The 11418-nt window shown below is 40.5% G+C and overlaps 1 protein-coding gene across 1 annotated transcript; it reads left to right on the top strand.

Moving 5' to 3' along the window:
* The first annotated feature begins 47 nt into the window (after positions 1–47).
* On the top strand, positions 48–11395 carry LOC102696808 (vacuolar protein sorting-associated protein 26B-like). The gene is made up of 6 exons (XM_006642267.3): positions 48–584; positions 3746–3902; positions 5828–5992; positions 6167–6342; positions 7867–8009; positions 8481–11395. Exons 1-6 carry the CDS (start codon positions 362–364, stop codon positions 8616–8618), a joined length of 1002 nt encoding a protein of 333 aa, XP_006642330.1. The 5' UTR covers positions 48–361; the 3' UTR covers positions 8619–11395.
* Positions 11396–11418: the final 23 nt, after the last annotated feature.

The raw sequence follows: 11418 nt of genomic DNA, 5'->3' as shown, positions 1-11418 counted from the left end.
ACGAGCTCCCACACTGCACCGTTCCCAAGACCCGCCATGGCGGACGTGTGCGCCTGCGCGGTGAAAGGGGGAAGCAGTGCGGAATCGCTACCTTTGGACGCTGCTCCAGTCTGACAGCCACCGCAGAGCCACACCGGAGCCCTCCAGCCCACCACTAGCCTCATCAATTCAAAATTCAAGGAGGCGCAGCACACGGGCGGGCAAAGAAAAAAAAATCAGACCATAACCCCCCCTCCCCAAGGGGTCACAAAGGGGAAAGGTGCTCCATGCGAGACTGAACTGGGTCATCATAAAGACAGGGGGGGGTAGCAAAAATCAAAAATAAAATAGAGACAATAAAGCAAAGGAAAAGGCTGCAGTGATGAGCTTCTTTAGTTTCGGTCAAAGTGCAGAAATTGACATCGTCCTGAATGATGCCGAGACGAGGAAGAAAGTTGAGCACAAGACGGAGGACGGGAAGAAGGACAAGTATTTTCTCTTCTACGATGGAGAGACGGTTTCCGGCAAAGTCAACGTTACCCTGAAACACCCAGGGAAGAGGCTGGAGCACCAGGGCATCAAGATTGAATTTATTGGGCAGATCGGTAAGTGGCTGTCCCGCGTGCAGGCCCTGTCGGAAAAGACAGTGCCGCCACGATCGTCCACGTAAAATAATAAAAAGAAAAGCGCCGTGCGATCTGTATTGCTTTTTACTTGTTTACAGTGCAATGAAGGAGCCCTCGACTGCCTTATGTATGTACGATTTGTCCCTTTTTACTTTCTTAAAAAGTGGCAGGTAGCATGCAGCTGTGGTTTTCTAAGCCGGTTTATTAAGGGTGTTGGACCGAAGTGTTTCTAACATGCACCATCGCTAGATCGGGATTGAATATTGCATAAACTTCGCGATTGTTTCACGTTGAACCTGCTTAAAGAAAATGCCATGCAAACATTACACTGCCTGAAAAAAAAGGCAATGCGATACAGAAACGCAGCGTAAAATGATATCGAGCGTCGCCTGGGAACAGATAAACTGGTTTAGTTGACGAGTGTAATGAAAATGAAACCATTTAAAATCACCGATTTTAAAAAGAAACATGAAAAAAAACTGCGATCATAATTTAGTTAACAAGACTCGGCAGAAATGGTGAGCCTGTCCTCAGCATTTGCAGCATGCGCGGAAAATGTCATCTGTATTTTTTCTTTAAGCGAAGGCATTGCACGTTTCTGCTTCGTTGAACCGGTTTCTCTCGGAGTTCCTCTTCTGTGGGTTCCACTTGTTGGTCTGAAACCGGAGGCTTAACCGGTTCCATACTGGGTTCATTCCCTCTCATAACTCAAGTGAAGAGCAGACGAATTGCATTTATGAATATGCATATATATATATATTTCTAACCTCCTGCAATTCTTTAAACCTATGATAAAAAGGAACCATGTTTGCAAGTTGTTTGAATGTTGACGACTGACGTGCTTAGAGGATAACTTCCCCTATGCCCTTTTTTAATTTATTCACTGGGCCATCTTAATAAAATGGGTTTGTTAATATTTACCATATGGGGAAAAAACAAGAACATAATACCATGTTGGTGATGGCCCAACATGTCAGAAAAGAGCTGATACCTACTGTACCCCCTAAGGGAGTGCTGATTTGGTGACGGCACCGTGGTATCTGTTCCAAAGTGAAATTTTATGAATAAAAGATCCACATAAAAGTTAATAACATCTTGTTGTTCTTGCTGTTTCTTCCTGGTGTCACTTTCAGCGACAGACAAAAGCTTCCCTACACACCTTGTGTGTACATGGGTGTATCAGATACCACCTCCATTTTTTTGGACCTAAAATATTATTTAGATATTGTCTGCACACATCTGATATGGTTTCCTACAGAGATGCATAATTACGTTAGCAGAGACGAAGCAGAATACACACTTAAATGTTCAGTGAACAATATGTGAAAGGTCACAGGTTCAATGAGCAACAGATAAACGAATATTGAGGCAAACCTATGTCTATTTTACAAATTAGCCTGCAGAAAACGAATAGGTACTGTATTGTCTTGGTTTCAGAACTGTGACAAGGTACCAGTCTGTGTGAAATGTTCTGTACACACACTGTGCACACAGGTAGCAGTATTTTCAAGTATGTCAAAGATGTATTTGTTTTTAATGTTTTGCTAAAAGTGAAAAGAGTCTTGGGTGAGATCCAAAATAGTGCATTTCAAGTGGTTTGTGCTGTAGCTGTAATTTACCTGATTGACAAACACTGGATTATTTTACCTTTGAAACAAGACCAATATAATTTTTGCATGAAGGCAGAATGAGAATTAAATCCTGTAAATGATGTTCTGAAACAGCCAACAGCACAACTGTTTATTTTATTTTTGCGCTCTGCAGAGATTAAGATTTAAAAGTGAGATATACCACATACTGTATGCCCGTTTTTCTAGCAGTTGAATGCCACACAGTTTAGCCATACAGAATGCTAGATACAACTTATCACAGAAAATAAACCATTCCATCAGCAGTTTAAAGTTTAATCATTTCCAGAAAGGATCAGTTCTATGTCTAAAGCCCACTCCAAAGCAAGCCTTCAGTTATGTAGACTATTTGAAGCTGTTTGAGGCTTAAAGCTATTTGGAGTGCCCAATCCCATCACCTGACTCTCTGTAGACTATTTTCACTGTAAGAGAAAGATAATAAATTTCCTATTGGGACCAGAGAGATTCACATATTAGTCCTTCTGTTCCCACTACTGATTCATACCCAGCCAAAAGCACTTTTTTCATCAGAGCTATCTGCCTTGCGTCTGGTCATATTCTGCTGACCGCAGGCTCCTGCTTGTGCCTCTGAAGGTGCAGACAGACTTGTTCTTTTACAGAGACTGGTTTCTTTACAGCCTGCCAATCAGCAGGCACTGTATTCTCTCCGGCGTCCACAGAAGCGGTTGGAACCGTGGTAACTTCTGCTTTTTTCACGAGCCTTTCGATTTCCACTCGGGCGGTGTTTGTTTTATTTTTGTGCTGGTGGGCACTGGTGTGCTGTTCATTAAACGGGGTAGTCCAGAATGACTCGGCAGGGATCACAGTAACATCTTGGTTACCTAGGGTACTGGAGCTGTACCCACAGCCCTCCTCTCATCAGTCCAGAGCCCAGCCCGTTTCACACCGCTGCCCCCATCATCTGAACGCATGCCTGCTAGAATCGAATCTTTGCATCAATCCAGTTTTTTGGAGAAGGACTTTTTTCATACTAATTCCTTAGTATACCGGCCTGTTGTGTTTAAAAGAGCAGGTAAACTTCCACTCGTAAAAAGTTTAGTTTTCAAAAAGCATTTAGCCATAAATCATTTTTTTATTGCAAATTTCTCTCTATATATAATGCCAGTTTACATTCCAAAGGGAATTTCCCCACACAGAAAGCAGATATGGAATAAACCAAACCATATGAAACGAACATACAATTTTTTAAGCAAAGCAAGTTTTCACTACCAAATCGTTTTATTTTTCTGTTGCAGTGGGTCGTTCAACATGCGATTCTCCAGACAGTGACCATTGACAACGGTGAAGTAAACATGAACTTCACTGTATTAGGACAATTCGGGGCTTATCAAGCTGAGGGGGAATGCTAGCCCTTTTCATTTCTGCACAGCATTTGATTGCTTATCCCTTATGGTCCTTTGGCAACTCTTTTTAACAAGTGGCTAACGTCCTATGTCAAACTTATTGATCTTATATTCATGGCATTAAAAAGCAATGTTTCTTTCTGCACAGAGCTGTACTATGACCGGGGAAACCACCACGAGTTCGTCTCTCTGGTGAAGGACTTGGCGAGGCCGGGGGAACTAACACAGTCCCAGACTTTTGACTTTGAGTTCACACATGTGGAGAAACCGTACGAGTCCTACACAGGCCAGAATGTCAAGTTGCGGTAAGTGGAGAGCACAGAAGCTGCCAGCATCATTTAAAACTGCATTTTTTAGATGTTGTTTAGGGGGGATTGTTGAGTAATGGAAATAAAAAACATTGTTTTCTGACCTGCAATCTGATGTGCAATTATTTTGGGAAAAATCTCCTTGAGCCTTCCTTTATCCAAGTCCATTACTGCGAACTCTTTTCTTTCTCAGAAGTATCCTTTTGTCTGTTTTGGAAGCTAGGCTACTGTAGAATGATCATTTTTGGGAAACAGTTCCCTCTATGTTCATTATTTTGATGCACATGTTGGTTGTGGCAACGGCAGACCACAGGTTTGCTTCTGTATCATCAGTGTGCATTCTGCTTGAATGGTACGGAATTAATACTTCCCTGCTGGCTACTGATGTCACTAATGTCCTCGTAAGTAAATCAATACAGCTAATGCACTTATACTTTTGCTGTATTGTGAAGACGCTTTTTTTTTTTACTTTGCCCTGGGATTTTAACTCATTTCGCTGCATCTGTCGGAAACTTAGCAAGTAATTCACCCTCTGCTGAAGTGTGAATAAATCAAGCACCTTGGAATTTTACTTGATTAGTTCTTGTCCAGCGTTTGCCTGACTTGCACACAACCCATGTGGACCTTGATCTTGTTTCAAAGCTATTCAATCTATTGCAATCAAGGGTAAATCAGGTTCATTGTAATGGGAAAGCAATAGGGGCACCAGTAATGATTACATATCCGTTTTGCCCAGAATTAAATGATACCTAGGATGAATACTGGTGACCTTTCCAACTCTCTTCAGTTGCTGGGTGGCGTTTTAACGCATGGATTAGTCTTTGCTTTGAGCATGTAAGTGGGAGTCAAGCGAACTTTCTTCATTCAAAGTGAAATCACGTTCTTTTCTGATGTTTTTGGCATTATTTTCTGTATTTTCTGCAATAGCTTTTGCATATTCTTCCACGTACTGTATATATCTTCCTTTTCAGAATAATTTATTTTTACATAAAGAAAATGTTCGATGTTTTTGTCTGCCTTTTCTTATTCAGATGAGACTTGCCTTTGTTTGTGTAGGCGTGTGCTGCATCTGAAGATGAACACCATATCTACCTTCCTAAATTACTGTTATACTAAACTGCTTATTCGTGTTCACTAAAGTGTTGTAATACTGTGTTTTAAAGTGTGAGATTTTTTTTCATTTGTTGCATAAAAGGGCTGTAGGATTTTTCCTGCGGAAATCTTCTGGCTTTCCACCAGTCCACATAAACAACGGTGAAATCTACTATACCACAAGCAAAGGCATAAACCTTATTAAATGGACACATCTAGACAGCTGTGTTAGTGTCTCACTGCAGTGTCAGTTTATGAAATATGCTGAGACTTAAAACCATAGGGGTCCTTTCAAATGGTGACAAGTAACTTCATATTTAATGGGTCGTATTTTAAATGCAGAAGAGTACATCTCATGAAAGTTTAAATTGAGTTTTAATTGATGTGGAAAGTTGTGAATGAAATGCATTTTTGTTCCTTGCAATGGATGCATACGTTTAGCCTGACAGTGAATTCTACTTGAAAAAAACAAATTCTGAAGAAGTTAAACATTTATAGTTTTTTTTTCCTTTTTAAATAAATGTGGCCCCTTTCATTCCATTTTTATTCCGGAAGCCTTTCTGTAATTTCCTCTAGCCAGTCTATATTCCAAAAGACGTATTTTAGTTCAGCTTGCAACTTAAAAGTCAATTTATTGGGCTTCTTCAAGGTACTATTATGGAAGCTGCTCTAGGATATAAATAAAATATCTGACACAATATTGGGTTTTTTAAGCCTTGATTAGTAAGTAAAGATGCAGACTGAAAATCAAGCTTCGAAAAGATGAGGATGGCTTTCATCCAACATACCCAGAGTTCTTCAAACAGTCCTGTGTGCCATTTCCTTTCCAGGTATTTTCTTCGGGCAACTATTAGCCGGAGACTGAATGACATAACCAAGGAAATGGACATTGTTGTTCACACTCTCAGCACCTACCCCGAGCTGAACTCGTCTATCAAGATGGAGGTGGGAATTGAAGACTGCCTGCACATCGAGTTTGAGTACAACAAATCAAAGTAAGTCGCTCGGATGCAACCAGGTAAAAAAAGCACATAAGGTACTTGAGACGCTTAGCAGAGGCTCAGAAGCTCGGCAAACAAGCTCTTCTTTTTTTTGTCTTTGTTGAATAAAAATCTTTCTTGGGAATACCAAGAAACCGTCATTAAGAAGTGTGTTCGTGAAAACCCTAGGTACCACCTAAAAGACGTCATAGTGGGGAAGATTTATTTCCTGCTGGTCCGGATTAAGATCAAGCACATGGAAATTGACATCATCAAACGGGAAACAACGGGCACGGGTCCGAGCGTGTACCACGAAAACGATACCATAGCCAAATACGAGATCATGGATGGGGCACCAGTGAGAGGTACGTATCTACTGTTTTCACATGACTAAAATGTTCATATTGCATGCCTATTAAGTAATTATCGCTTAATATTATAAGTAATATCAAATATTGCTCAATAGGCATGCAATTCATGTAATATAGTATACAGTACATATTAAATATATATTATATTCAATAAAAGCATTAGAATATATAAGTATTGAGCTTTTTAAGATTATTCTTCATTTTATACCAATGCTGAATACTTTCTGGTGCTGTGTTCCAGCTCATCTCTCTGTTGTTTGATTAAAACAAATGATTTAACTCGGCATTTGTCACCCTCTCCAGCTGCTAAAACTTATTTTTACAAAACTTAATTGGCTAGTAATCCTGCAACACTCCAATCCTGTAACATTTTATGAACTGAAAAGTTTGAATTTCAGTAAATAGTTCAACTGCATAATAAAGACATCAGCTGCATCAAAAACCAGCAGACACGGGGATCACCAGTTCGTGATATTGAGTTATCTCTTAAATTGGTGTGCATTGCATGGAAGTAATGTAGTCTGTGTTGTCTTAATAACACTGTATTGAATATAAATTCAACTTAACTCAGGTCTTAAACACAAAGGCATTTCAGTATTTTACCAGCAACACTCCTTTGGAACTGAAACATTTGCAGGTGCCATAAAAAAAAGGCTAAGAGGTAAACAATGATGTATGTTAATAATTAATTTTTAGTAGCTTACACATTAAATGCTGTGTGGCTTGAGTCACAAATGTGCCATGATAAAGAGAACAAGTCGGAGTGGCAGTGCAGTAAGTATCACTCATTAAAACAAGGAGCTTAAAGATTGTCTTTTCTAATTGAGCTCAGAATTATATTCCATAATAACTTCACCTCTAGTGTGTCCATTCCATGTCCCCTCAGGCTATAAATCAGATACAAGCTCTGAAATACTGGATACTGGATACAGTGTATAGTGGGAAGAAAGATTTACAGTGGTACGGAGCACAAGGCCCAGGTCATTAAAGATCATATGGTGCTTTTTAAAAGAGTAGGGATCTGAACCTGAATTCGATTCTGGGCTAGTACATTCTAGGCCTCCTAAAGTTCCCCTTAATTCAATTGGCAAAGCAAATTCTCCCTTCTCTGCTTGAACGGATGTGTAGTGGGACTGCTGGTGTTTAATGACTGCCATGTGGCACCCGTCTGAGTACTGCAAATTTGTTAAATGCTTGCGTGCCCCATACTCTGTGTAAAGCACTTCTGAGTTCCCTTGAGAAAACCAGACATAAAAACACGCATTGCCTTGCTTACCCTTAATGTGTCCCTCTGGTCCTCCAATTTCAAATTCCTCAAGATTTCTGCCTTGGTATTGCTGTCATTGATCGTGTTCACGAGCCTGATGCCCGTTTCACCTGCGGACAGAACGAAAGTAGCATATATACCGATTTGCTCCGCGAAGCATACCAGTGAGGAACTCTTTGACGACTACAAGACGGAAAGAAAAGAGAAAATTTCCATGGAGCTATTCAGATGTGTGTTTCCTGTGTGCGCAGGAGAGTCCATCCCCATCAGACTGTTCCTGGCAGGCTATGAGCTGACCCCCACCATGCGCGACATTAACAAGAAGTTCTCCGTGCGGTACTACCTCAACTTGGTCCTCATAGACGAAGAGGAGAGGCGCTACTTCAAACAGCAGGTAGAAAAAAAAACACGACTGCTTACAAGGCCGTTCCATCATTGTGCCTCCAGCGCTGTGCGTCCGTGTGCTCTATTATTACCTGTTGTTTTTTTTGGGAAAGTTAGACATCTAATAGCCAGGCGAGAAGTTAATTATTCTTTTGTCTGCTTGTTTTTAGAGAAGAAATCTTTGATAATGTCATATTTTATTCATTTTCGTTTACCTCAGAGTCCTTTTGCTTCAGGACACGGGGTGTATCAGTAGTTAGTCGAAGCGATCTCTGTTCCAGAACCCCGTTCCAGAAAAACCAAAGCAATGGTTACGTTCGAGATGAGTAGTGTTTACAGTTGTGTATTATACGTTAAAACTTTAGACCAGCATTACTTTTTATACTGGAATTGAAGCAACAATGTGGTAACAGAGAGAGAACGCAGGGTGGAACACTACCTCCAAAGGGGCCAGTCAGCAGCCGGTTCTGGCTTTTTCCAGGAGATCACGCTCTGGAGGAAAGGGGACATCGTGAGGAAGAGCATGTCTCACCAGGCCGCCATCGCCTCGCAGCGCTTCGAGGGCTCGGCCAACCCAGAGAACAAGGTGCCTGCCCAGGCCAAGGAGGAAGACGACTAACGCGCGCGTCCGCACCCCCCGGCGCCTCCGAAAACGAGAGACTGGATGTGTGCGTGTGAGTGAGTGCGTAGTCTAGAGGCGGCAGGGAGGATGTGTTGCAGCCTGACAACCCACCAACAACACCGGCTAGAGAACCTTCTCCTTTCATTACAGCAGATAAAAGAAGGGATCAGAAAGGGAGGAGTATAAAGCAGACTTCCGGGAGATGATGTGTACTTTGGAACCCCAAACGACAAAAAAATATCACATTTACATGGCACGATCTACTTTTTTTAAAAGGCTATGCCACCACCGAAGCTTCATACAAGAAATACCGTGCTTTGCAGAATACACCCGACATTTCCTTTACTTAACCTCTGTACCTTCCATTGCTCACAGGCATCACATGGGGGATGGGGTAGCCTACAGTCTGAGAAATGCAGTGCTGAAGAACTGCACGCTCAGGTGGGGGGGCGTACTGTACTGCTATCAGCTGTGTTAGTGGGGGTTTGTTGTTCATTCCAAAGAAAAATCCAGACTGAAGCTGTCTCCGAGATACAGACGTCACAATCTGAAAGAGGAAATCTGAAAATAAAAGTAAATTACAGTGCAGCTGTCGAGGCTGGATGGGGGAATGCTTTTCCTGTTTATCAGATCAAAATACACTTTGTGAAAATCAAGTGCAGCTGCTGATAAATTGCAGGGCTATAAGGCAGAGAGCACACAAATCAGGGGTTGAGCTTGCACAAGGGGATCCAGAGTACAGCCTGTCACCTTCTTGTTTAAGAACTTTTATCTTAAACAGCGTTTGTCTGCAAGCAGGAAAAACGACCAAGCAAGCGGTCATCTCTTTGTCTTGTAATTATTGAAGTTTACATGTGTGTATCAGGGAACAGAAGGAATGAAAAAATGAAGAGAAAACCATTTGGGGAGGCATAGCTCTTACATTTTCAAAAAACAATTCGGAACTATGGTAACAGTAGATGGATCTTTGTACATTATACTGTATATACGCCTCATTCCTCTTTAAATTACAAGATACATCCCCCTCCACCATAATAAATGTCAGTGTTATAACAGAAAATCTAAGCGTAATATAACCAAGATAGCAAAAGCCTCACAGTATTTCCCTGAATACTAGCAGCTGGAAAGCCCAGATTTTATTAAACTGTCATCACAATTCTTACTACTGCCACAATGCTGCTTTTCTGCTACATGCTGAAAGTTAACTTTTAAACCAGGAGTAATTTACAGCAATTTGCTTTCTTGTGGAATGAACAATAGCTGCTTTCGTTGCTTGTAAACTGCATGGGATTATGAACCTGAAGGCTCCGACACTTCTTTAAGGTGTAATACAAATACACTCCTTTATTTTATTTTTTATCCTGACATTGTGCCTATCAGTGTAAGCATCTGCCAAAAATCATGTGTTGAGTCCAATGCCTCTAATTGGTTTATACTATAGCGTATAGTGTCCCTTTTTACCATCCTGTGTTGTACTATTTCAAGACTTGAGCGTCATTCTGCCAACCTTTTTTAAAGAAAGCATAAATGATACAGAAAACAGTCTTCTGTGGATTATTTATCTAACAAGGTCAACAGGACATAAGCAGAATATGTTGTTCCTTTTTTAATTCTGTCCCTTAAGACGCATACGCTGGCTTTTTGCAGAGGTCACGATGGCTAGATGGTTTGAAAAAGTTTCACAAAATGGTTTATTCAGCTGTTAGCAGTGATATATAAAAAGTAACAGTAACGATGGAGACTGTATCGTTGCGTAACACTCTTGGCCACGACTACTGTCGTCTAACCACCCTGAAGTGACATTACATCACAAGCAGGAAGCATGATGGGCACTAAAGATCAGCAGACCTGTAGATATCATTTACTCTCTCGAGCTCTATTTCACCTATTTCACAGGTTCCGAAGGGTTGGAGAAATGTTCAAATAACTTGGCAAGCAGCACAGTCTGAACCATAAAAGGGTTCTGACCTTTAGGACTCAGTGCTACCTGAATAGTGACAGTTTATAACATGGAAAGTGTGTCAAATACTGCTTGCTTACATGAATGCCTAGTTTCTATGTGTGCTATCTTCTAACATCATGCTAAATTTTAAATACGCGAAGACTGAAATGTAAGCAGCACTTATATTCTCTGGTGCACATTTTAAAGCACTAGAAGAGGTTTACATAGGTTTTAATTTCCTTGTGTGCAAGCTGTTTGTGAACAGGTCATATGGCAAAAAAAAGCAACCATCTTTCCACCTGGAAAGGTTTTGTGAACTCAATTCAGATGTACGTTTTTGCTAGCTCACATCTGGAGTTATGCAGCTTGTGTGTGTTTATGTACTATTAACTGAATTCTGTCCTTAAAAACTAATTTTTTCTGTGCTTTCTAAGGGGATGCAGTTCAGTCCCTTAACATTCTCGTGCTAACAGAGAAAAATAGACCATTAAAATGGCGATAGAGACAACATTCCTTTTACAAATGTAATCACATAATATATATTTACAGAGTTGTAGGTATATATACGATTCAAAATAGATCTTAACTATATTTCTTTTCATAGTAAGTCGTAAGGTACTAGCCTGTTTGTGAAAGGGAATTTGTACATTTTCAGCACAAAAATAAAGAGTATATGGTAATAAACGTATAGATGTTAATACGGGATATTAAAGTACATTGATTACTGGTTTCTTTCTTAAATAGTTGTATTATGCATTTCTGTATTTTAAATTTGTTTTTAATCCTATTTCTCTGATTAAAAGAGAGCTACCTTAAGAGCCTTTTTCTTGGAGTGGTTTGCCATCTTCCTGTTTT

The sequence above is a fragment of the Lepisosteus oculatus genome, chromosome 23 (genome assembly GCF_040954835.1).
Source record: "Lepisosteus oculatus isolate fLepOcu1 chromosome 23, fLepOcu1.hap2, whole genome shotgun sequence".
NCBI lineage: Eukaryota > Metazoa > Chordata > Actinopteri > Semionotiformes > Lepisosteidae > Lepisosteus > Lepisosteus oculatus.
Note: the sequence above shows the minus strand (reverse complement) of the source record. Positions and strands in the feature narration are given on the sequence as shown.

Bases quoted from the DNA above. Each gene is read 5' to 3' on its own strand.
- LOC102696808 (XM_006642267.3), top strand. From the start codon at position 362: ATGAGCTTCTTTAGTTTCGGTCAAAGTGCAGAAATTGACATCGTCCTG. The intron at 5,993-6,166 runs GTAAGTCGCTCG...TGAAAACCCTAG, and splicing joins TTTGAGTACAACAAATCAAA to GTACCACCTAAAAGACGTCA. The intron at 6,343-7,866 runs GTACGTATCTAC...CTGTGTGCGCAG, and splicing joins GGATGGGGCACCAGTGAGAG to GAGAGTCCATCCCCATCAGA.